Consider the following 26,100-nt stretch of genomic DNA (forward strand, 5'->3'; position numbering starts at 1 on the left):
TTGGCATCTGCAAGCAGCTTTCAGTGTTGAGATGGTATCCCTCACTATGAACAGCCCTCTTTGCACAGTAGGAGGAAGAACAGCACACCAAGCCTGTAAGGAAAGAAGGTTTCCTCCTATTGTAAGTGCCATGTCAAAGGTGCATTTGGCATTGCCCCGTTTCAGCCTTTAGGAATATGTAAAACTTAATCACTGGACCAGAAGAACACTGCTTTCAAAGCCCACTGTGCTCCATAAAAAATTCTTGTGTCCTGAAAATTACGCTAGATGAGACCCAAAGGAGCATATGGCCTACATGAGCACCCTTGGTGGGGTAGGTGAAAAATATCCATAAAATGAACAGCCAGGGTTAATTTGCTATTGCAAAAAAATTTACAGTAGTCTGAAGGTCAAATGGAATGAAAACATGTTTTTAATCTTCTTATCTACTTATAAATCACTGATATTTTAGATCCGCTAACGTAATTTATAGAGATTTTCGCATAGCAAGCTGGCAAGCCTGTTATATATTGACCTAAATTTACCTTCTGTAATTTTGTGAATTCCCAGAATGGTATTTTACATGTGGAGTCACCAGCATCTGGGCCTGCTATACTGTAAACCATGGTACAGCCAGTTTACAGGAGTATTCTGGTGGTTGAGAGACACCTATCAACAGTTCTTCAATATTACTGTCATTTTCCTCCAACAGATCCCTACCTAGTGTAAGATGTAGGCAGATAACCCACTAAAGTCTCTGCTGAACTGAGGAAACAGTTAAGCCCCCCCTCTCATCCCAATTTTGGGATCAACTCCTTTCATACTTTAGTATATATACTGACTTAGTGTTTTTTTACCAGCTACAAGTCTAGGTCTTTCTTCCATACATATGGCCAGAAAGGTAGCTGTTCAGTGAGGAATATGAAATGTGCCTGTAGTCTGCATGACCTATTCTGACCATTGCTAACGAACGGCATCACAAGCTGGGTGAGCCGCTGTTTTTTTCTTTACATACCAATTTTTTTTGCATCAAACTACTTTTTTAACTAGCACAGAGTATGCAATCTGGAGAAAGCAAACAAAGACCAAAACTTACCATCCGATTCGGAGGCTGCTCTGAAAATCAAGTAGCTGCTGGGAAGAGGCTGAGTGATCGAACCAACATTTTCTCCCTTTGGGCCCTGGAAATGCACACAGACAAAAGACTAAGGCGCAGAAGATGCAATGCACCGATCAACATCTTTCTATCCTTCCTGGGCAGAGTGTGTATAGTTTCTGATAGGAAAGAAGGAAGGAGCAGATGGAGTAATTTAGAGAGACTCATTAGTAATCACAATATTGCTGCGGCAGCTCCAAAGCAGTAATGAGCTCTGACGTAAATGGGGCTTGGTCTAACCTATGCTCAGTCCAAAACCTACTCTGTTTATTCAGATCCTCAGGAATGGAAGAATCTCATTCCTGTTGCATGGGACAAAAACAGTCAAATATTTGCTATTAGCCATCTTTGTGCAACACCTGAATGGACTGTTCCATGCAGTGCATGTCGAGTTTGTCTGCAGCCTGACACACTAGCAATGAAACACCCTTTATGTGTCACCATAAGAGTGGCAGAGCCCACTCCTTGTGCTGTGAGTGCCTCTAGCAGAGAGGCAATGGCAGCTTTTCTGGAAAGAAACAAAGGGCAAACTCCATCCTGCAAATCTGTCTGTGGGAAAGGAGGAGACAGGGAAAACCATAGACCGAGGACCAAAGGTCTCCCAGCATGGGCATGTGCTGCTGGGTTGCAGGTCTTCACCTCTACATCTAGACCCTTTGAGAACCCTTACGCCGTGGTGCCTGGGGTGACGGCCACTTCAGGTTTTAACAAAAACAGGCTTTGCTTGTTTATGTTGCCTTTAGTTTAGGAGCTGTGGCAAAAAAGATTATAGTGTCTTGTAAACATCCTGCCACAATCCCTTCAGCATGACCCTCCAGAAATGATTCCCAGGGAGGCAGAGTCCATCTTGGATTAGGCACTTCTTTGAGCAGAACCACAGGCTCCCACCTTGATCTCCTCCCTGTTTTCTCCACGCTCGAGCTCCAGCAGCTGCTAAGAAAAAGCAGTTCCTGTACCCGGTGAACACAGCTTCATACTCTCCATGGACTTTATGCCACGACCTGGCTGAAATAAATAGGAGTCCCTCCTCCTCCCTTGCATTTCCAAAGTGACCCAGCCTCCTCCAGTTCCTTCTCTTCTTCACTTTGTAACAAACAACATGAAAGCAGATCCTTTTTCAAATATGCAGACATCATGTCAGAAATAAAGGCAGAGCAGAAAACATCACCAATACTCGCATGACCACTATGCCAACTGCAGGGTGGAACAAGCAGTTTTCTCCAGGATGCTCAAATACAGATTTCCTTGAGTTCCTAGAGAATACCATGCAATGCTGAAAATCTGTAGGCAGATTTTTGCAGTTTGAGTATGACTCTCCTCCCTTACGTGGGCCTTTATAGTATCCCATCCTGCTCCTTGAAAGAAGGACTTCTCCCCAGCGTTAGTTTGTAAGCAGGGAAACTGTGACTGCTACTGAAAATTGCTCCTGTATACAAGTGTCTGGTAGTTAAATGGTGGTTTTATCTGGATTTTTGTTTTTGAGTTCCACTCAGGAAACCAAAATTTGGAAAGAATGAAGAGTGCAAGCATAGGACAAGCATCAAATTGTATCTTGAGTCTACGCCACAAAGATGGAGTGCTGAGAACACAACAGTCTCCAGTCTAGCTTCTTGTCTTCACATCTGCAGGGTTCTGCTGCTGCCAGGAGAAATAGGGATCCTTGTTACTCACTTCTTTTTCTCCTCCCCTCTCCCACAAGAGGTTCACAAAATTGAGACTGTTTAAAGGCTTAATAATCAGGACTGGCAAAGTTGAGATTTGATTAGTAAACCAGAGCAGAGCAGCTTAAGACATTACTAGTGACATTAATGCAATCAGGCATCATTCCCGATGACATTTTTCCTTTCAGTAGCTTGCAGCTAAGCAGGGTGTTTGAGAACTGTTGATAACAGCATTACTTTTGTTTTCCGTGCAGAGGTTGATATTTGCTCTGTTGGAGGAAAAACCCCACAACCAAACAGTACAGATCCAAAGAACCGTTATTAAAAAAAAGGGGGAGAAGGGAAGGAGGAGATAACACAAGGTTTTAAGAGACATTTAGGCATGTGGATAAACACAAGGAGCAGCCAGGTCACTCTGTCGAGGAAACGTATTCAATAGTAAGGCATGCTCATACATGGAGGGGGATGTTTCCCACAGAAAGAAGAGAAGAAGAAAAGAGAGCAGGTCATAAAAATGAAGTCAACATCTCCACAGAGCAAATGAGGTTCTGTATCTGCACGGCAGAGATAATGATGCTTTCTGTCTCCCAGCCTTTGAGCATCATGCCTGTTTAGAGTCTAAGACCTCCAAGACAATGACCATCTCTCACTAAAAGTGAATGTTATCCCTGCTACACTAGGACCTGGAGCTCAGCTGCAGCCTCTAGACAGTACAACTAAGAAAGGATCATCTTCAGATTATTCCTGTCTTTACGTTTGATTTGAGACTCAAAAGGCATTATCAAATGGGTTGATTAGGCTTTGAAAAATGGAGTGGACTCACACTGTTTTAGATAGTATGACAAGACATCTAGTCTTGGAGAGTCATAAAACAAAGCTTAGAAAAGGGGAAAAAATCTCTTTCATTAACAGCACTATGGATAACTGTAAGGATAAAGATGAAACTAACTGTGTTGTATTATGGAGTAGAACAAACAACTGTAAAAGCAGCAACACAAGCCCATTACTAGAACTTTTTTTCTTTAAAGGAATGACTCAAAGTTCTTAAAATTAACAAAATTCAAATTATATATATTCCCAGATTCAGTGGGTCTGACCCAAACTCATTTAGCGCTCTAAATAAATGTCAGAACAAGCTGTAGTCAATAAAAGCCTTCCCACATCACACTGTTCAGCTAGCTTCTGAGCAAGCTCAAAGGGAAATACGAACTATTCCAGAACATTTTTTTGGGACAGCCAGGCAAACCCTGCCAGCTGATAGCCCCACACTCCCTCTGCGAAGCAAGAGGACCAACACCCACACCCTCACACTAATTACTGGGCTGGCATTCCCCAGTCTCCTGCAGCCACCTCGGCAAAAAGTCTCTTCCCTGAAGCAGCGTGGGATCATGCTGCCTTCACATGATGGACCAAGAGGACCACCCACACCCTCACACTAATTACTGGGCTGGCATTCCCCAGTCTCCTGCAGCCACCTCGGCAAAAAGTCTCTTCCCTGAAGCAGCGTGGTGGGATCATGCTGCCTTCACATGATGGACAAAGTGCCTCTGCAGCAGCGTTTGGAGTGTGCAGGGGAAGCTTTTCTTACTGCTGCTTTCGCTGCTGACCGATTTTGAGACCATGGTGGTTTTGGCCTTGGGTTTACAAAGGCCTCGGCAGAGCAAATAGGTAAAAGGTCTAATGCATTTGCACTGTGAAGGAGTTTCAGGCTAAAACTCTCGAAAAGCCAGGGAAGCAGTGTAGAATAAAGAACCCTCTCCCCTCAGTAATATGCTTCTAAGATAGCTCTAGACACCAGAGAGCATTATAGGAAAAACAGTTCCCTGGTGCATATATTTAGCTTTCAACTATAAGTAATGGTCTTACATCTTACCTACCTACCATTTGAAAGGCACTCCAAAATTTCATCCCGCTCTAACTGAAGTTAAATGCCTGCACATCAAATTTAATTGGCTACCACAACTATAAATGCCTAGGGCAGTGTTTGAACCAGACATTTGTTCCAGGGCTGAACCCCACAGTTAGATCCAAACATCTGCTGAGCAGCCAGGCCAACACGTACAAAGGTGCTCATTAATTACCCTGAGTTAGCTGCAAGTCCACTGAAGTGAGTCAAAGCTGGACCATCAACTCTAGTCTGGAAAATCCTTGAAAATGTCACAAGCCATTTTAGCCAAAAGTGAAAGTTGTTTAGCCAGATCTCATTTCTACTGTAGTGGACAGTAACTTGGGCTTTTTGCTTAAGCTCGGGCTAATCTATATTTCATGAGAAATAGGCTTTCTTTGCACAGTTATACATAACCAATTTAGATCAGTCAATTCTGCTCCAGTTGCTTTAAAAGAAGGCCATGAAATGACATAAAATGAAAGAGTATTTTTAGCAGTTTCAGCCTTAAACTGTTGTCAGAGTGCAGACAGCTTCTTTGACATCAAGCAGTTCACTGGTGGATTTCTTCTTGATGTGTATTTTGGTGTTCACCTTGTGGCTGAAAGCACCTATCACACATAGCAATCCAGGCTGAACTCAGGTTTCAGGAAATATCCTACTAGGCAGCTCAAATGTAGCTTTCTAAATATCTGTCTCAAGTGACTTAGAATATTCCTTTGACCTTAAAATTCAAATCTCTTGGGACTTCCTTAGTACACAAACATTTTCAGAGATATATTCCCTTCATATTTAATATACTAATTCCTATTTCTGTCCTATATTTTCTCAAGAGACCCGAGAATTAGCTATACATACACACGCACAAATACATATACATATTGATAAAAACTCCTCTTTCTTTTGGATGATTCACATCAAGGGAAGGGCATTCTAGCACAACACTTCAGATCTGTCAGCGACACTACTTTTCAGTACCTGACAGCACTTTTGATTCTACTTTTTCACTCTCTCTCCTGACTCTGCTTTTCAGAAGAATTCAGTTGACCTGTCAGGTCACAAGGAATTTTTTTGTTGATGGGCAGCAAGTGATCGACAACCTTCTTGGGTTCATGCTCTGAATAAAAAAAAGCATCAAAACTCTCAAAACTGAATAAGAAGCAAGGTAGCAATGAAACCTTTGGGACTTAAAGCAAAAGCAATGCATCTAGGCACAGATCAGAGCTGAGCTACTGTCAGAAAACAGCAGCTCTCACCCCTGGTTGTTGAGGTTAATTTTAATTCTCTCCTTTTACCTTATTAAAAATTGCAAGACTTTTTATAGTGATTGTATAGCTGTGTTTAAAACTGTTCAATTAACTGCACGGATGAGCAAGAGTGAGCCTGCTTGATCTGCTCCCACAGGGCTTCCCCTCCATTTTTTTGGAACTTCTGATGCCAATGACAAATGCCTTCATCGCTCTCGCATTACACTAGCTTGTAATGCCTTGCTTACACTGGTGATGTCTCCTAGAGAATTTATGTCTGCAATAACTCTGCTGAGTCACTGTTTTTAATGGGGAAACATTAAAGAGTTCAAGAACATTTAAGTTTTGTCTTCAGGGTATCCAACAGATGTTGCCCTCAGTGCCTCTCAGGAGGTACTGGGGTCTTCCTCTTTGCTCATAGGCATTAGATAATTTTTTCTTTTTGCCTATTCTGAAAGGAAAGAAGAAAAAGAAATGCAGCTCTTTAAAATTTGCAGGGAGTTATTTTAAGAAGTGTGAGAAACTATTAATCATTTGCGTTACAGGGAGATCCAGAGGTCACTGCAGGAGCTACTGTGTGTACAGGAAGAGACTGTCTCAGCCTGTGAGTAACAACAGACTGAAGAACAACTTGAAGTGAAGGGGAGAAAACCTTGCTATTTCCATTTCAAAGAAGAGAAAATTAAGTCTACCTATCCAAAGTCACACTTTTGTGGAACAGTCAAGGCTTGCACAGACCACTGAGTTCCAAGTCCATCGCAAACAAACCCAAACCTCAGAGGCATTAGGAAAAAAAAGTCAAATTGTTAATCTGTTTTTTGTCACTTCGCCAGCCCTCTTCCAGTGTTGTGCAAAGCATTTGGTGCTTTGTGTGTCCTTGTTTTGGGGAAGTCAGTTAATTAGGTCTATTCCTCATCTCTTTTTAAAGATGTAGGCCATGGCTTGATATAGCTTCTAGGTATTGATCTTTTTTCCTGAATTAACACGTTTCCCCTTTCCTCAGCCTATGCATGCACCTATACACCAAGAATGACACATTTGTGTAACTAATCACAGTGCACCACGTTCCTTTGATGTCATATCATGGCCAAGCTTCGGTGTCTTTAATCTTTTTATGCAGTCTATTCACCATCACTAACAGCAACTGAATAACTGCAAATCTAGATAGTATCAATGCTAGATAATACTAGTGCTCAGACACTTTGGTGACCAAGAAGAGGTTGTTTGACTCATCAGGATTGTTACCTTTACAGCCCAGATTGATTGATCCAAAGGATGAAAAAGTTTAAAACAGAAGCCATCCTTTTTGGAGGGTCTCTCAATCAGCTCACAAGAATGGAGCAAAATTGTCCCAACCCACTGTCCGATCTTTGGCGTCTTATAAATCAGCAGCACTCCTGGTTTCAGAACACACCACAGCTTGGTCCAACTCTTCAGGGTCCCACGAATCTGGAGGGAAGCAGGGAGAGAACAACAAGTTGCATTTATGTTGCTCCTTAAAAGAAAAACAGCATTTATTCAGTATTTATACAGTATTTCCAGCATGTGTTTCTCCCAAGGCCACACTACGATACACTTCCTTAGGAAAATATACTGCATTATCTGAACAGTCTCAGGGATCTCACAGCAAAATCCCAGACCTTGTAAATCTGGCTATCAGAATCTAGTCTTCATATTTTTATTACTGGCTTAGTGTTAGCCGCTTGCTTAATTTTTTAGGCAACCAGCACTGCTGGCCCATGTGAGAGTGATTTGTTAATAATCATGGAGGACATGCCAATTAGAAGATTGCATCGAAAAATGTTATAGCTAGTCTAACTCAACTCATAATTAATTATTATTAACTTTTAATAGTGTTCTGCAGAACAGAGCTATTAATGGGTTTTGTCAAATACCCCATTTTTAAAAGCACCTTCTCCAGCTGGTTTACTTCTCTGTCAAGCTCAATGCATGCTCTCTCTTGTATAGAAGACAGTAAATCTGATAGCGTATATTAAAGATAACAGCTTTAAGAATGGGGAAGTTTCTCAGTAAGGTTAGATTTTGCCTAAGATCTTCTTGTCTTCAGTGTACATAGGCCAAACCTCAAGTCTTATGCCAGTGTTCTGTTTTTGTGGCCCAGCATTATTTGTTGCTGAACCAGAAATTTCCAGCCACAGCAAACATGCAACAGGTATTTTGTTTTTAAAAAACTCTCTGTATTGATCTATCATCAACACTAAACACTATGGAAACATTTTGTAGCCAATCCAATTTCTCAAATAAACCATACGCATCTCACTTTTCTGGCCTCTAATACTGATCGTAGAACAATGTTGGAGGTTTTTCACACTGGTCAAGTGTGATTGTATTGTTTCGTGAAATCCCTACGTTACTTTTTTTTTTTTTTTTAAAAAGAGCTATGTGTTGGCGATGTTTGCAAATTAAGTTTTGCCATTATAAAAGGGGAAACCAATTCACTATTAGTCAAGATGACTAAAGGGCCCAAAACAAGGAGAAAAACAGTGCTCAAAGGTAACATCTCTCAATGTCAATCCAAATTTATTTTGCCACATACAAAGTTTCAGGACTTCAATGAGAAGCTGTCACTAGTTGAGTCTTTGCACAAGGAGAAATTACAGTTGTCATCAGGTCCAATATGTTTCATTCTGTGCGAATTTTTTGTCTGTGTGACAACATAAAATCCAACTGTCAATTGAACAAGCTGTATCTGCCCATTTCCAGGCTGTTACTCTGTCTATTCCCTCTTCAGTACAAAAACACATCTATGGGAAGAGGCCAGCAGACTCTTTCAGAGAGGAGGAAAGAAACATCCTCACTTCCTTTTGTACTATGCACTTTTTGAAACCTTGTTGCTGCTTAAGGACATGGAATAGATGGACTGAGTTAGGTTAAGGTGGAAAGTGAATATTCCCCCTAACTCCACTTTTATAGCAGTTATTTAAGTACGGCTTTACAGCAACTTCAACTCAAAATTATTTGGTCTTCCTTCACTCAAAAAAGTGCTAGTGTGTAAGTCTCAGACACATCAACTACTTCTCACTTATTTTTTCCTACAGCCTAAGAAGCAATGGTCTGTACTAAATACCTTCAGCCAGTCTGCTGTGATCACTACACTGGGATCCTTTAGAGCACTGAAGAGTTGTTTGGTAGCTCTTTTCTTCTCCTGTCTGTAATTTTTTTTTTGTACCTGGTTGAGAAGGAGAAAATATAGCAGCTGTAATCACGGCCTCTTTCGGGGAGGAGAGAACACAATGCATTAAGGACAGCTATGTATAGCACAGCTAGAACTTGACCCAGCACAGGTTCCCCAGAAATGAGCACAAGGAAGAACAAAAACATAACAAGATCGCAGGCATTTTCTTTGTTCCTGAAGTTCCACTGAACATAATCTAATTTGGCTTTTCTTTGGGGGGAATGGAAAGAGGCTGAATACTAAGTCCTCCCCACCCCTCAAATTAAAGAGATTAAATCTAATTTCATCCAAACCAAATTATTTATACTTTTGGTATGGTAGACAAGCAAGTGTTCAAGCAATAATTTGCTCAGACTGCCTAGGCATACCCCCCTAATAAGACCAATGAAGGATTACAATCCTCTTGAGGTGCCTAATGGCTCTGGAACATGCGAACAGAGTGAAATAATTACACTGATTTGTTCTGTTTGCAGTATATAATCTCATCCTGTATATAAAGCCTGTAAATGCCCTTGGCCTATAATGGCTCCTAGAAGAGTCGGAGGCTTCTCTGGGTCTTGGGAAATTACTCTGAGTAGTTCCCAATGGTTTGTTTGGAAGGTACTACTTGTTTTGTAAAAGAAAGTCAGCTGATGCTGACTTGGCTGCTTTGCACATACCTTCAGCGTCTCCTTCTTCGTGAATTTGGCTGTGGGAGACACACACTCTTTGTCAGACCCATTGCAAAGCTTATATTCGGTCTAAAAAAAAGAGGGAGAGAGAAAATAGGAATGAGTTAACATGAAGATGTTCAAGTTATGCTCTAATGAACAGTCGTTTATATCTTCCAGGAATCCATGAAAGAGCTGATTGAAGACTTCAGTAGCAGAACACTAAGCAGGTGCAGAAAATGCATATTTGCAGTGCAATCCAAACTTTCTTTTTATACTCATAGTTAGTTGGAAAATTCCCCACCAAATTTTGTTTGTATTTCTCCCATGCAGACATTAATCTTGGTAAAACTAAAAACAAACAAACAAACAAAAAAAAACCCCTATTCTTATTCCTAACTTTGAAAACTGCCCATCTCTTTTCAGATCTGAAAGCATTTCAATTACTGTAATAAAAATTATGGGGAAGCTGGTATAGATCTTTCAGAACTAGACTTGATATTGGCAATGACTGTTGCTCTAGCTGAAATGTCCAGAAACATGAGTGGGCAAGAAATTACCTAATCATGTTACAGATAATACAGGAAATCATAATTGTCTTGGCCTCGCGAAGCGAGGCACAAAATACACAGTCACTTCAAATCATGTTTGATAATGTCAGTGCTGTTTAAATTCATTTTCAGAGGCTGCAGACTGATCGCATGATTGTGCTGATGGGCTGAAAAAATGCTTTACTTTTGTTAGACATGGTCACAATATTACTGTTCCCAAAATAATGTACACTTAGAGAGTATAGCTTTCTGGAGCCCAACTCATGACAAGGACCCCTACTTGGATAGGTACTGTCAGCAAATTGTCCGAAACCTGGGGAGGGTTAGTGGTGTGAGAATTATGGTACAGTCTGGACTCTGCTACTTTTTATGTGACCTTGGGGAAGTTACTTTTTCTCTCTGTACCTCTTTTCCTTCCAACCTTTCATGTGTCTGATGCATTCAGACTGTGATCTTTTGGGGTCAGGCACTGTCTCTCCTACTTATGCATGACAGTTTTATAAAAAAGCTCAGCCCTTGGCCACCTTGATTTAATGAGTATGACACAAAATGAGCTGTACTAAGGAAAAAATGTATCAAATATAGTTCCCATTTATAAATTCACTGCTATGATATGAAACAAACCCGCTGGGCTCTCAGATTCTCTCTCCTTTATGCCATGATGTAATCGTTTTACAGTGCCTTCAGTTTTGAGAGACCCACTTTCTTTTTCCCTCCCAGTGACACAGAAACCTCTCCGGCTACTATAGCCACAAACCGTGCTGAACGTTAGTGTGAGCAGGAAAATATTTAATGACAGCCGGATCAGTCCTTTTCACACGACTTAGATAAAAACACGCAAATGCATGAAGAGATCACCGCAAACAGGCCATCAACTATGCTTTGGAGACCACAGCAGGAGCAAAGTTGGGAGATAAGGGTGCATGCTCAACTGAGCAAAACTCTTTGTGGATGATGCAGGATTAGAAATTAAGGGCAGAAGGTGCAATATGCAACAGAGCCAGGGTCACTGTAGAACCTATTACTTGTTCTCACGTACCCTTATAGTAGTCTTTCACTAAAAACAAAACTACACACGATACTTAAGAGTAAATAGAGAAATGAAAACTCTATGATGGCACATAAAGACCAGTGAAGTCCCTGATCTGACTGTCCAGTTTACAAGTCAACTCGGCATTGGATCCACTCAAAGAAAATGCCAGCTGTTGGACTCCTGCAAACTATATTACGAACGATATAAATGACAAAAAATATTTGTCATTTTTGTTTTAATAGAAAGCTAAGCCTGCCTCCTCTACCTGCAATGCAGTCTCTGATGCATATTTTGTATTTCTGCGCATGGGACTTCACTGTAAAAACACAAGATTTATGGTGGGGACCGCTGTACAGATACGACGCCTGAGCAGAGAATTGTGCCCACAGGGTCTTTGTCACATTTCAAAGGGCAGTGGTAAACATTTGGGAGATATGCTATAAGCTTTTCTTTGTGAGGAAACATTTCTAAGTGTTTAAAAGTCTCTGAACAAGAATCCTTCGGAATTATTAGGAGATTATGCTTTCATGATTCGAGACACGGGTCCTCTGAAACCGGTCAGAAGAATTCTCTCCCTTTCTCCCAATTAGCAGGGAGAATGTCTTGTCCTTGAGATGCAACTATGAGCCAACTGTTTATTGGTAATTTCACTCCCTCCAGCCCGAGAGATCAGACGCAGAGAGAAACACTGCGTACTACTCCTCATTAGCCAGCATGAGAAGCAGAAAAAAGCACAGATGTCCCTGGGATTCTAGGAAATCCTGCTCAGGTGTCTGCAAAGCATCAGGATATAATGAATGCTTTTTGCTTAACTAATTAAAACAACCTACAGTCACTTGTTGTCTAGACAATTACATCTTAGCACTTATATAAAGAATAAAATTTTGGTCCTTAAGCTCACTTGGCTCCAGGAAACTTACTTGAAAATTAATTCAGAAAGGCTTCCAACAACTGCTGCAAACCATGCAAACCTGAGCCCTAAACCCGCTGCTCGTGGGGAACCGGCATTAACACAGACAGAGGCACTTTCACTGCTCTACCAGCCACACCTGCCTCTTCCTCCTCGTTTCTCTGGGTCATGCTAAAAATAGAGTTAAACAACCACAAGACTTCAAACCTGGGACATTTACACAGAGAGACATTGATTCTGCCTCTTCAGGAGAACTGACCTGCAGCTCCATGACCAAGGACACCGCATGCCCGACTCCAGCTGATACTGCTATGCATGTTATAAAGCCACAGCACGTAACAGCAGATGACGGGACAATCTCCCCTTACGCCACCATAGCCTTTAGGAGCTCAATAAATATATTGAAACTTGTCTGAAATCATTACAAACCGGTCTTTCACTTGGCGAAAGCAGCTGGATTAACAGCCTTGGAGGCTGCTGCGGTGGGCTCCTGAACCACTGTGCTGCTTCCTTCTGGCACTGCCTGCCCCATGTCTGAGCTATGTCCAGACATGCTGAATTTGCTAACCTTGCCTATAAAGCGAAACACGGCCACAAGGATGGTGCACACTAAGACAGGCTTAAGAATGGATGAGAAAGAAGCAGTAGTGTAAGTCCCTCACTGCCTACATAAGAATTTCTAGGCATGGGAAAATAAATATCTGTGTTGCTATGTCCCAAAAACTGTGGATGTACCAGCTGTGTGACGAATAGCGCAGCTCCCCAAGATGGTTGTAAAATGACCAACCTTTATGAAGAGAGAGAAAATTTTACTAAAACCAAGCCATGGTTTTAACTAGGAGCCATGGAAAAGCTTTCAGATGTGCCTGACCTGGGACTTCTGTTTTCAGAAACTTGATGCTGTTCCCCGGTTACTTTTTAACAAGGCAAACTGATTGCTTCTCCCTGCCGACTTTGCTTCTTGTTATGCTTATGAGGATGCATCATCACAGATCCTAAATAGCAGTTTGCTTGCAGGTGATCTCCAGGTCTACAGAGTGATAAGCATTGCATTTCTGGGTTTAAAGTTCCTGCCTTTTCACAGGAAAGGTGGGATCTAAGGCCCCAGGACTGCATACCATAGGCCCCCATGCTGCTGATAGCAACATACAGTTCCTCCAGGTTTAACCTGCTAAGTGACTTGAAGTAATATGATTTCATGTTTTTACATGAATCTGTCTTAATAGTTTTGATTGTACCTTGTGGCATATATAAGATTCAGTAAATCTGGGTCATCAGCTCTAAAGATTCCTAAGACACAGCGGGGTCTTACATTGCTAAGACACATCAAGAGCATTTAATGACATCCTTCTATTGCCCTGCTTTTCTCAGCCTGGCAGAAAACTAAAGGAAGCCATTTGTCATCACAGCAAATCTTTCAAGAACACTGGGATAATGCTTGTGCAGGACAGCAGAATTTGGCCCCCTCTCTCTGCAGCAACATGTGAACAATATTAACCAGAGATGAGACTTTGTACAACGGGAGGGTAGGGAATTGGTGTCCTTTTTAAAATTAAAAAAACCCACTGGAATATTCCAATAAGAAAGCAATATGTATGTTTTCCATATACTGGTTCTCATAATTATAAGGAGGGAAGACTGTTAATTTGCCAAAAACTTTTACCAGGGCACGCAGCAGCACTTGCAGGGGTAGGAAACTGTTGTCCCTCTTTAGTTGTCTAACCAGATCTGTCCTTTCCAGGACTGATGACCTTGCCTGCTGATGACAGGCTGTACTGTACTCAGAGACATACTTTTTATCCCTGTTAAGTTTCTGTTCCCTTTCATCTCAGTCATGTAGCTCTGGAGATCCACTGCTGATTGTTAGCAGTTGTCACAATACCCTTACACTTCTGCTAGGCTTTGTAAAAGAGCACACAGAGCCCTCATAATAGCGCTATTCTGATCCAGTGTCTTTTTGGTGACTTCATTTCCAAGAGGAACCTAATCATTTCACAGAAAAACAGTCTGTGATCTGCTCTGGTGTGGGGGATGCCAGCCCATCAGCATGCCGTGCCTTGGATAACAGCAAGAGGAATATCCTGTTGTTTAGCGCAAGCAATCCTTGCTGCACGGGATGAACACAAAAAATGTGTAATGAGGGACAAATAGACAGAATTATTCCAAGTCAGAAACATTTAAATAAAGTAATTCCCAAGCAGTGGTCTGCATGTTAACAGGAGTGACAGCTTATAAGTCACTCTTTTTTCTTCTTTGCATCCAAGTGAGAGAAAGACAAAATCAGATGGGAATTTGAAGGCAGAACAAAAGTAGCCAGGGTCATGAGTTATGTTTCACAAAAGCAAAAATAGTCATCACATGGGAGACACATCCTTGCTCACATGTAATTTCTCTGTATCTTTTCCACGTATAATTGCTACAGATCTGTATCACTGCAGAAATAAAAGAAATGAAACAAAAGTTCCTGAAGTAGTATAAACACTATGCAAAAGCTGGGTTCAACATTAGAAGTGAAGAACTTCTTGTTACTGATGTGAATATTCACAGTTATCTCAACCGCATTTAAACAATTCTGATTTCAATTTACTATAAGCAGTTCTTTTTTAAAACTTTTTTATTTTATTGTGAACTAACAGCTCACCCAAAGCACAGCAGAGTCAGTGAAATGTTTCTTACTGACAGATTACCCTTCAATTAATATGCTGCTTCACAGTAAGTCAAATAATTTTCACCTCAAACCTCTAGTTTGCAAAATAAAAAAACCTCTCTTATTTCAACAATGTTACAAAGACACAGCAACTGTGTTTACAACACTGAAATAGCACAATGACAAGCACAAATTGAAAAGCCTGTACAAATAAATAGCTGACATGACAGCAATATCTGGGGAAAATCATTGCTGAAATTCAGCTATCCAAGCAACTCCAAATATCAAGTTATACTACTGTTTAGTGGAACGCTTTGCTCCATTGCGTCAGATTATAGTAATTAACAAAAAAGTCACAGACCTCATGGGATTGCTATATGATAATTTAAGTGTGCCTTTCATGGGAAGAACGTTCTGCAAGTTTAGCATATTTAAAGAACATTTTAGGCGAGATGGGAAGTTGCACACTGAGAAAGTCATGTTTCACATGACTGATGCAGTTGTAGTGCTAAGCAGAAATCTGAAGCAAAGCTTTGCTTTCCCCTCTAGCTGTAGGTACAGCTTTTGTTCCTAGGCTGAGTTTAAACAAACCAAGAAAGTGAGCAATGAAAAACAATTGGACTTTCAGCTTAAAATATGCTTTGCTAAATCGTTTAATAAATCATTTCAATTTTAGCACCTCCATTTACCCTCATCTCCCCCATCAGAAAAAATAGAGTAAGGAATTATGATCACCAGCGACCCAAGGTGACATGATAGGACTGCTGTGGCTTACCCAAAGTTATCAACTTTGAGACTTCATTTCTGTAAGCGAACAGTTACTACTGCCTATGTTCCCCTCTGTGAGGCACCTGGGAGTTTCGGGGCTTGTACGCACCTACAGAAGTTAGGGATGGTCCATGTTTCCTTTCTCTCGGTGCAAAATCCCACCCCTGGATACTCCAGGCTACATCTCCGCTCACTTGAAATCAGCTGCAAAACTCTCTGTGGACAACAGTGATTACCCTAAAAAGTTGCACGTGCAATTGAAGAAGCAATGTGTTCCTGGGCCAGGGCACAGGAACCGAGTGTAAGTCTTGATAGAGACAACTAGCTCCAAAATAATTGCATCCACAACATCAACAGCATAAAGTACGGTACTGAAAAGCCAGCAAGGGTCCAGTTAACCTGGAAAGGCCAGGTTCTCCTGTAAAGCTGTGCTTAGCACACACAGGGGATGTTTTCCTCCTGAGCCTCTCCAAGCCGATTCCTGCAACGTCTGGATCTCTCTGACACTGATTTCTCAGCTTGCTGGCTAAGGGAGAGCAGAGGGAAAGGTACCCTTGTAGGTTGCCAGAGTTGTGAATGATCTTTTATGATAGTCCCAAATGTAACCATGGCTGGAATTAACTCAGAGGTTAAGAGCATGATTCATGGATCTAGAAGGATGAGCTTGAGATAGCATGGGAGTTGTAGCTTAAATCTCAAGAGATCGGTATGAGCTGTTTCAAACTACTTCACAGCTAAACTAAATTTCTAGCAGCCACTTAGATTCATATTTCAGATTACAAATCATACAATAAAGACTTGAAAAATTCAGGCACGTGGAAAAACTCATTCATGATGAACAAAGCAATCTCAGCTTTGCCCTCCCATACGTCATATAACTGTGCACGCAATGGCCACACTCCTACAACGTGATAATTTTAGACTTCATTGTGGCATTAGTGGGGGACTGAAAAGAGTGAAGTACCACTGAGCGCCAGCTTCAAGATTTTTCTGATTATTCCTTAAAATATACTTCAATTCTTTGTGAGCTCCGCATGCATATCAAGAGACCCCAGCTGCTCTCCAGACAGTAGAATAAATAGGTAAGCATAGCAAGGGAAGAAAGAGAAAATGCAACACTGCATACTGCAATAAAAGGTGCCTCAAAGGACGCCAACAGTGCCAAATGAGGCACAAAATGAGAGAAAGGTAGCTCCTGTCACTATCAGGCACGTCTTAACTGTACTACCTGGCTGCAGAGATGAGCTTGAGGCTTAGAGACGGTTCTGTGATACTTTCACACCCCACTATGAGCACTGGTCCCAGAAAACAAGGCTAAAGGGCTCTAAAAAAAGAGAGAAACTAATACGAGAAACTATCTGAAATAAATAAGCTAATAATTTTATTTTTTCTTCCCTTGAAGAAGGAGATGAAAGAGACTCCACTTGAAAAATTAAATAGGAGAAAATACGCTGCAGGAAAGTTGGCAATGTAATATGCAGCTGAACTGTGCCTTAAATTTGTTTTAATAAAATTTGGGGTGAGAAGCCACAACTGAAATCAGAAATACATATTGCTACGAACTGCACAGACACACTGAAAGCAAATGTTCCAGCATCAAATATTTTACTGTCTGTGCAGAGAGGACAATTGGGATGTGTTCACACCTCAGACATAGACTAGCGGTCCATCTACGAGCTCAAGCACAGGGTAGTGTGGTTGCAATTAAATGGCTTCACAGCTCACAAGTTCACAGACATTTATAGGGTTTTTATGGGATATTCTGCTCAGTGTCTGCTAACCTGGGAAACCTGCAGCCTGCTCCATCACGCAGTGTGGATACGGCCCGAGTGAACGAAATGTAGAACCATTTCCACCTCACTGATAAAGATGTGAAACAGAAATACAATTAATCTGCCTGAGGAAATGCAGGGACTCCAAGTCAGAGGGGGGAATTCAAGGTCCCCTAAGCCCCACCCCAGGGGCCGAATCACTCGACTGACTTTCCTTTCCTTCTCATTACTGGGTGAAAAGAGTCAATGTGGTGTGGTACATCAAAATAGCGCTGCTGAAGGAACACTGATTTCCAACAAGGTTTGTTACATCCACTGTGCCAAAAGAAGGGTAAGTATTCATGGCATGGATCTGCCACCTAGAACATTTACTTTTGAATCCATTAATTAAACCTGCACACCCTACAGTTTGATTTCTAAAAATTATTTCCCCCCTGCTATCAGGAATCTCAACATGACCCAATTAGTACACACTCTTTCCTTTGGTTCAAGTAGGTGGAATCGCTATTTATTTTTAAAGTGAAATACTGTGACAGATCCCTACTTACAGTTCTGGACACCTGACAGTAAGGTTTCATTTTATAGCCTTAGAGCTGAGTGGACATGAAAAATGAAATATTAAGCAAACTGACTACCAGTTTGCCTAATTTTTTAAGGTACAAGACATTTCACAATAGGGACTCCCTACTGTCACTGACACTGCAAAGCAAGACAGAAGAAAAGCTACGTGGCTGGAGAAGAACAGCAAGGTGAAGCAGAGTGAAGTGAGAATGACAGGCGCTACAGCACTGGCCCAGTGAGGTGGAAAGTCTCTGAATCAATCATCGTGAGTCTAAGCAGAACATTCAGGCAGGAAAGAAAAACCTAGCTCTGGACCATTCAGTAGCCAAAGCAATTGCCTGCAACACTGCCAGCGAGTAGGCAAGTTGAAGTTTGGTGGTTTGGGGTCCTCATATCTGTTTTTAGTCCATCGGTGTTTCAGAGCAATTTTGACTACTGTAAAACCAAAGTCTTGGGTTGGTGAAAGCAAAGCTCGAGTCCAGGTTCAGACCCCCATTTGTTTTGAATCATAAATCTGATGCAGTTGTTTTGCGCTGTGCATTTTCTCTTATCTCTCCTTAACAACTGCTCTTGACACTGGTCAAGGAGAGACCCACCAGTGCTTCCCAGGTGTACACAAAGCATGGCAGAAATCTAGGTGGGCACCCAAATCTTCCAAGGGTGCCTCTCCTTTCAAAAACACACCTGTAGGAGACTAAATAGCAAGGCAGGCCCTGAGGCTGGGAAAACACAGCTGAGCCATGCTCTCACCCAGATACCTCTCATAAATACATTCCTACTCTTGCATTCATCCTGCATCTCGGAAATCAAACTCACTTTTGGACAGCATTTCAGTGCTCTGAGTTGTCCTGTCGAGAAAAAGTCCTTCCTCTTTACATTCCTAAGTCATTGGGAATTTAACACCACTCTTTGTAAGGCATGCAAAACATCTGGCTTTAAAACAAAGCCCTGGATGCAGTTATCTGGTCCTTGGGCTTCTCCACTGCCAGGATAAGTGGGAGGCTGGGTTCCCATGAGGAACGTGCCTGAAAAAGCAAAACCAAGCCCGGTTTGCAGCTTGCCAGGTTCCAGCAATAGCAGAGGACATGTACACGAGCCCTTGTTGCATATTCCCAAAGCTCCTCTCATCACCACCTCCCTGTGCTGACCTCTGCCAGGGCGCTCTGGCAGAACAACCTGCAAGCTCCCAGCAAGCACAGCCAAATGTATCTGAAGATGCAGAGCCTATTTTCATGTATTATAAGAAATCACTTGTCTGCAGCTGCTTCCTTCGTGTTATATTTTCATTTCAGCTGGTGTCATTTGCATTTTATATCTTCATAGTTGAATAAATTTAGTTAAAAATTTATTAACAGCCTTGCTTCTATTTCTAGTTACCCTCCAGAAACATGTTAGGGAGCTGCAGCCAAAAAAGCCCGTACATGAATCTCAAAGCCAGATCTAAAATATAAGGTTGATTCCATCTCTACAGGAAATCAAACCCAGGCACTCTGTAACTCTAGATGTAGAGCCAGGTTTTGAACACCCAGATCCAGAGTCTTTAGATCCAGTTTCACCTCTTCACAACAGGCTGGATGGAAACGTTGTGTTCAGGAAATGTTGGTTAGTTTGCATTCCTCTCCTGTTAGACCAATTTCCAGAGCTCTCTCCCAGGATCTCAAGTCACAGTTTTACATGCTATGCACTACACTAAGTATTACAGCTTTCTCTTCCAAAACAATTAAGATTTATGATTGCCTTGCTGATCAGAAACAGCATGAGACACCTCTGCTGACAAAATCAATCTTTCAACTGTAATTATTCATATCTAATTACACTGCCAAATGAGGCCCAAATAAACGGGGTTCTTCTGTGGTAGGTGCTATCAAGTCAGAGGAAAGTGTGGGCTTCTCTGTCATCCCAACCATGCAAAAAACACTCATTTTCTTTCTCTCAAAACATGCACACACAGTTCCTGCAGGAACAGACGGAGAGGCTTTCTCAATGACTTTAAAAAAAAGAGAGTAAGAATTATTAATAACAGCCTGAGAAGAAATGAAAGCAAGACTAGGGATGGATCCCTATCCCACAGTACCTTACTAATAGAGTTTGGAGTCTGTGGTGTCTCATCCTTCAGCGCCGACGGGCTGTTTCCTTCCACGTCTTTTCCTGTAACAATTAAATGTGATTCAGAAACAGAGAAATTCTGTGCAAAACAGTGGCTACTCATGGCCTTAGAAGGGCTACTGTTAACAGCAAACAAGAGAAGCTGTCATGAGCAGGAGCAGGCACACCAGGATCACAGAGAGGGATCTTGCAGAGCTTGAAATAGCCTGGATCCACATGCTTGGGCTATGCAACAAGTACTGCTTAAAAGTTAGGTCTGAAAACACCGTGGTAAACCAACATGATGGTTGCAAAGTCCAGCATACGAAGGCTGGAGAAAACCAGCAATAAGGTTGCTTATGCATCCTTAATCAGCTCCCTTCTGTGTCTGCATTATGATGCAGTCTTTAATTACGTTACCACAGTCTGTTCTTTTCTTACATACCCCATGCCTCATTCAATGCAAATAATAAATGGAATTCAGTTAATAAGCAGCTATTCAATACATTATCTTCCTTGGTCAGTATCTGGCAACTACACACAGATGCACTTGATAGCACTCTTTGTTTGACAAATAATAACCATGATCATAAAACATTACAGAAGACAGAACAGCATCTAGACATAATTAGTAAAACAAAATAAAAAAAAAAACCTGCAGAAGATCAATGTCTTCTGACCAAGTTATTTGTTAAAGTAAGAAACATTTTCAATTAACAGGTAGTATTTATGAACACTATGACATTTTCCAATCATTGTAGAGATATATTTCTACTACCCAAATATACTAAACTTTCAGTACATTATACACATTATATACTAAGTATGAGTGTGTGTAGTCCTAGTCCAAGCAATAAAATGTAATGATAAACTATGTTCTTTTTGCCAACTGTAATCATGTCCTTACAGTAAAAGAAAGCATAGAGCTTCTATTAAAAAAAAGCCAAAAAATAGCATCTGATGAGACTAGCTTTTTAGTGCCAAGACAGTCATTGTTATCCAATTGCAATGTAGTTTTCTTCTCAAAATTGTTAGCAATCAGAGCTTCAGAATACTGGACGCAGTAAAGAACCACCGAGATGGTAAAATATAATCCATTTGTAGCACACTGCAAACACGGGAACTGTTAAAAATGTTTTTAAACATTGTGTGGGCCAGTCTTGGAAACACCACCAAATGCAAAACCAGCAAGGGAAAATCCCAATTCTCCTGAAGTCAGCAGAAGTCGTCACAGATGTGTCAGAAGCCATAATGTCTCCTGGAGTTTTTAGAGCAGTCATTTAAGAAGCCAAGCACCATTAGAAAGTCAGCCACAGAAGCTTACTAAAAAATAAATATCCTCATGGACATGTTCTGCACTTCCATCATGGGACATGTGAGAGAACAAGCACGTCCCATTATAACCGGAACTGCAAGTGTGCTACAGGGTTTCACTGGTAAAGAGACAGGACGAAAAACATGCCCTTTTTACAGGCATTGACAGGCAGTTTGGTGTGTCGACTCCTAAATTTAAGAAAAGGCTTTGTGGGACAACTGTTCCTAGAAGGTGTTCAACTTTCCACATGGTGACTAAGGGCGGTGGGGGTTTCAGACGTGTTTCTCACCCTGTGGCATAGTGCTGCGCTGTGCCACATGCACACAGCCACACCGACGCAGAAAGCAAACACTTCCAAACCTGGGAGAAGAGGGACAGCACATGCGTTGCTCACGTGGGGAACTGAAGTAGAGGAAGGACCTACATAGTCACATAGAAAGGCGGTGCAACAAAAGGGAACCTATACCTGAACCTAGTTTCTTAACTGTCACTCCTCCCCTTGAAACACTGAGCCCTAGATAAGACACTCGGAAACCCAATGTCCACAGGCAGGAGAAAATCCCAAGTGGCTGGATATTTGCCAGTCATCTTGTGCTACCATGACAAGTGGGATGGCCATAAGCACTGCTGTGCATGGATTAGGACCTGTATCTCTGCACTCTTTCTTTCTCTGATGGCGCATTCCTCTCTATAGCCCCCACTCTCCCCAACAGAGGCAGAAGACGTTAGAATAAACTCACAAAACCGTGTAGCTGCTGCACTTGTTTCCCATGAAGAGTTTTTTCTGCGCATGTATGGGAAAGTAACATATGGTCTAAAAGTTCAAGTAAAGTTAATGGGAATCAGCTGCTGCCTGCTCTGAGGGAACGGCGTCTGTTAGCATAACAGAATTCACATCCATTCTTTACGATGTCTCATTTCTTAAAGAAAGCTTAACTCCAAGCTGGTACCCATACAAAAAGCCTGGACGTGAGAGATTTCTGCCTTCTCTCAGTAATACAGTTAAAAGAGTTTGCACCTGAACAATGAGATTTTCGCTGTTCCTGAGGTTCTGGACCATCCTGCTCACAGAGTATTATGAAAAATTGGAACATGCAACTATTCACTCTTACCATATAATTTACAAGGATTCATAAGATATGTTTATGGAGCAGCATATACTGGTTTCTTACGCCAAACTCGTTAAGCCTATTGGCACTTGTGAGGGAAAGGCTGTTTTTCAGAGGAGAGCTATCTTTGCTGTCTGTCTCAAGCAGACTTGCTGCAGCCATGCGGAAGGAGAGAGCCAGCCCTTGTTTGGAAAGCAAACTTCATTGAAATGATGTGTGAGTTTCTCAAAAACCCATACACATAGGTAAGTGCACAGAAGCCCAAAAGCGAGAGTCCCACCCAGAGCACAAGAGACATAGCCACCTCGAGAAAATAAATAGGAAACCACATAAAAACATAAACAAAGCTAAATATTAACTGGCTATAGAAGCTGAAGTTCTTATCTCCCTGATCAAGAAAACATAATGCCCACAAAAGAAAAAGAGCTGAACCTCTCCTGACTTAAAGTGCTGGCTGCTAGCAGAGCATGCAAAGAAGGGTCCTCCACAAAGTAGCCCAAACATTTTGCAACAAATAACGAAAAAGATTTTGGGAAGGGAATCAGTGGTGCTTACGGAAACAGCCTTCACCACATCGTGAAGAAAACTGCCAACACTCTAGGCTTGTGGTTACAGAGTTGAACTACTGATACCTTCTTTTATCCCATTACTGTCATGCACAGGAAAAAAAAATATTTAGTTCCTTTCCAGAACAGTAACTACTCCTTTTCTTTGGTTTTCTGCTAGGCATCAATCCTACAGGAGCATTTGCCTTTTCCCTTTACAAATAATGATACAGCAAGGATGACTGATCAATGGTAACGGGAAGCAAAATTACTGGGTTATTGAGGAATTCATGATTAGTTCCACGCAGCATGAACTATTATTTTGTAGGCTTTCTGATAAAGTATCTGGATAACTACAAGAGGAAATACAGGCAAAACTACCACAAATAAAACCCGTTACTGCTGTAAATATCAGCCACAAGGCCCAATGTGTACACCAGACTGAAATTTAGTTCCATGTATCTATCACAGTAAAATTCCCATATTAATGAAAGTACATGTCTTAGGATGCAGATAAGCTAATCTAAATTTTTATTTGAAGACCCTGTGTGATCTTACAGCCTAGTCAAAAAGAGAGATTCTTTAAAAGTTCTTTTAGCTACTCCCCAGTAAATTTCCTGCCCTCTGAAAGAGAAAATAGAGAAAGATTCTCTCTCCTTATTGCTAAGTGAAAGACAGACATGAGCAAGGAACATGAATTCATGTCTCTCTAGTTTGTGAACTTCCTACAAAAAGAAAATGTCTTCCTCGTTAGCATTTTTGTATGCAAGCAAGAGGCAAAAAGTCCGAAGTGTTATCTCAGATAGTGCCCTTTGCATTTCCCATATGTTTCCTTTATAAAAAAATCCTCTCGCTGAACTGAATCTTCATAGTGTAGCTTGCCTGAGGTGTAAAGTCTGTCACTCCCTTCTCACTGAATTATTTACCTGCACACCTTCACTGTTGGAGGGCTAATCCTAGGTGTTGGCGCTGTGAGACCTGCAGCTCCAGCCACCTCACAACCCACCAAATTCCTGGCAGGGAATCACTGGGCTTTGCTGCCCACACTGCCCACAGCACCCACCCAACACGGTCAGCCCAGTGCCCTCATAAGGAAAATCTGCTGGGGTCAGGCAGCAAAACACCACTGGGAAAGCCTCAAGAACTGAAAGTTCATGTAAAACAACAGAGAAAAATGGGGGACAGAGAAATATTGGATGTAGCTTATGGATGTAGACCTGCGGCTTATCTATGGTGATAGCAGCATCCTTCAGAGGGAAGGGAGAAGGTGGGGGGAAGCACACGAGGCTCAGAGGAAAACAAGGCAGAAGAGCAGCAAAGGAGTGAAAGGAGAGCCCACCTCTGGAAATGGCAACTGAACGTGAAGAACGACAGTTACTTCTTATGGGAAATGTGAGGAAAACAAAGAGACAAGGCAGCTCTGTGGGGACCAGGAAAGAAATGAAAGGAGTAAAAAAAATGTAAGGATAGACAAAAACCCAGACTCTCTGCAAGAAATCCCCTGGCTGAAGCAGTAACTTCTGTTTGTTTAAAAGGGATATTCTCTCCTTTACTAACTCTCTGGCCTATGCTCTTCCTTTGCAATACAGAGGGCTACCGCCCTCGCTGACGCCAGTGCTGGAGGTTACTCGGGAGAACTGCGCAGCAGAACAAAAGCTCCAGCGTCACTCAATGCGCTTGTTCTGCTGAGCCCAGCAAAGGCTGTTTGGTCCAGCTGCCAGCAGGGATCGAGGAGAAACAAGGTGATGGGGGAAGCTGAGGAAAAGACAAACTCTTCCAGCTACCTCCTCCATGCTGAAACCCTCAGCTTTCGCTGGTTTCTGAAAGACTACAGCACTGAAATACCTCTGTGAGGAAGTCAGTAACTTTTTTAGCACGGAAAATGCTGGTAAGAACTGAAGAATGGGCAAACCCTAAGCTGTGGCTCTCCATCTCCCCAAAGCAAGGGGAAGTGACTACAGCCTGAAAAATCAGCCCTTCAGTTCCCAAGGATAGCAGAAGTGAAGCAGCTATTTACTTAACACACATTTGTATGGGCTGTACTTATGGGCAGCTAGTGGTTCAGAAGTCCCTACAGGTTCGAAATGTGTGAGATTTTAGGTGTCCCATTTAAAATTGTTTTCAATTTGATTACCAAAAGCTTGTTGAAGCTTCCAGTGACCTCAGTGACAGCCAGGATTAGTCAGCACTGCTGAAAATAGGCTCCCCATTGCCTTGAAGCAGACACTCACAAATAGAAATACCTGTGAAATCAGAGACCCTTGAAAACTTTGCACTTAAAGACAATTAGCTCAGGAAACCCAGACCTGGTTTTGCTCTACATCTGCAAAGCCCAGAGAGTCTCCTGGATGTTGCACCTATATGCACACTGAAAACTTTTGACAGATGCTATGTTCTTTCTCTAGATATCAGTGTTTTCAGAGCTCACGAAGGTGCTGTGAGGTTTGATTATTTAGCACTGACATGGCAGCTGCAAATGACAGCTCTGCAAACTTGTGACTGTTCCCTGAAGCACTTGTTTACAGACTGGAACGGAAGCATTGTTTGCAGACTGCAATCAAGGAAAGACTTGAATGTTTATTGTGAGCAACAAATTCTGAAACAATAAAAGGAGCTCTATTTCCTTCAAAAAGGGTACTAGGAAATTCAAAGCAAAAAAGATCTAAAGAGAATGCTTAAAGCCAGTCTGCCATTCACTGCAACCTGTCAATATTCCTCGTACTTGTAGTGCTTGTAGGTATTTACAGAACATTAACCACAGAAAGTCTGCTCCTGTAATATTTATCCTGGGCTCTAAATCTGAACAGGAAAACCTGCCATTAAACGTCTGCAAATGGGGCCAGTAAATCTTAAACGAGTCCAACGTTTAGGGTGAAACACATCAAGTGCCTCAAAGTGGAAGCGCCCAAAAACATCAGTCATTTTTGAAATGTGAGACCATGCAGTGTTCAAACGGTTACGAACCCCAACTTTGATACCCTCCGTTCCCACTCAATGCCATGGCAATGAAAGACAATAGCATCATGAAAG

General features: G+C 41.8%; 1 protein-coding gene across 2 annotated transcripts in view; it reads right to left on the reverse strand.

Moving 5' to 3' along the window:
• Positions 1-26,100, reverse strand: part of OSBPL5 (oxysterol binding protein like 5) — a 114,452-nt gene that overhangs the window by 38,501 nt on the left and 49,851 nt on the right. For both annotated transcript variants that reach the window (XM_009288756.1, XM_009288755.2), the window contains exons 3-7: positions 20,091-20,164; positions 9,784-9,864; positions 9,017-9,118; positions 7,174-7,377; positions 1,076-1,160 (exon numbers count right to left, since the gene is read on the reverse strand). In XM_009288756.1, coding sequence (XP_009287031.1) covers positions 1,076-1,160; positions 7,174-7,377; positions 9,017-9,118; positions 9,784-9,864; positions 20,091-20,164 — 546 coding nt within the window. The remainder of the gene's footprint in view (positions 1-1,075; positions 1,161-7,173; positions 7,378-9,016; positions 9,119-9,783; positions 9,865-20,090; positions 20,165-26,100) is intronic.

The sequence above is a fragment of the Aptenodytes forsteri genome, unplaced genomic scaffold (genome assembly GCF_000699145.1).
Source record: "Aptenodytes forsteri isolate BGI_AS27 unplaced genomic scaffold, ASM69914v1 Scaffold8, whole genome shotgun sequence".
NCBI classification, from domain to species: domain Eukaryota; kingdom Metazoa; phylum Chordata; class Aves; order Sphenisciformes; family Spheniscidae; genus Aptenodytes; species Aptenodytes forsteri.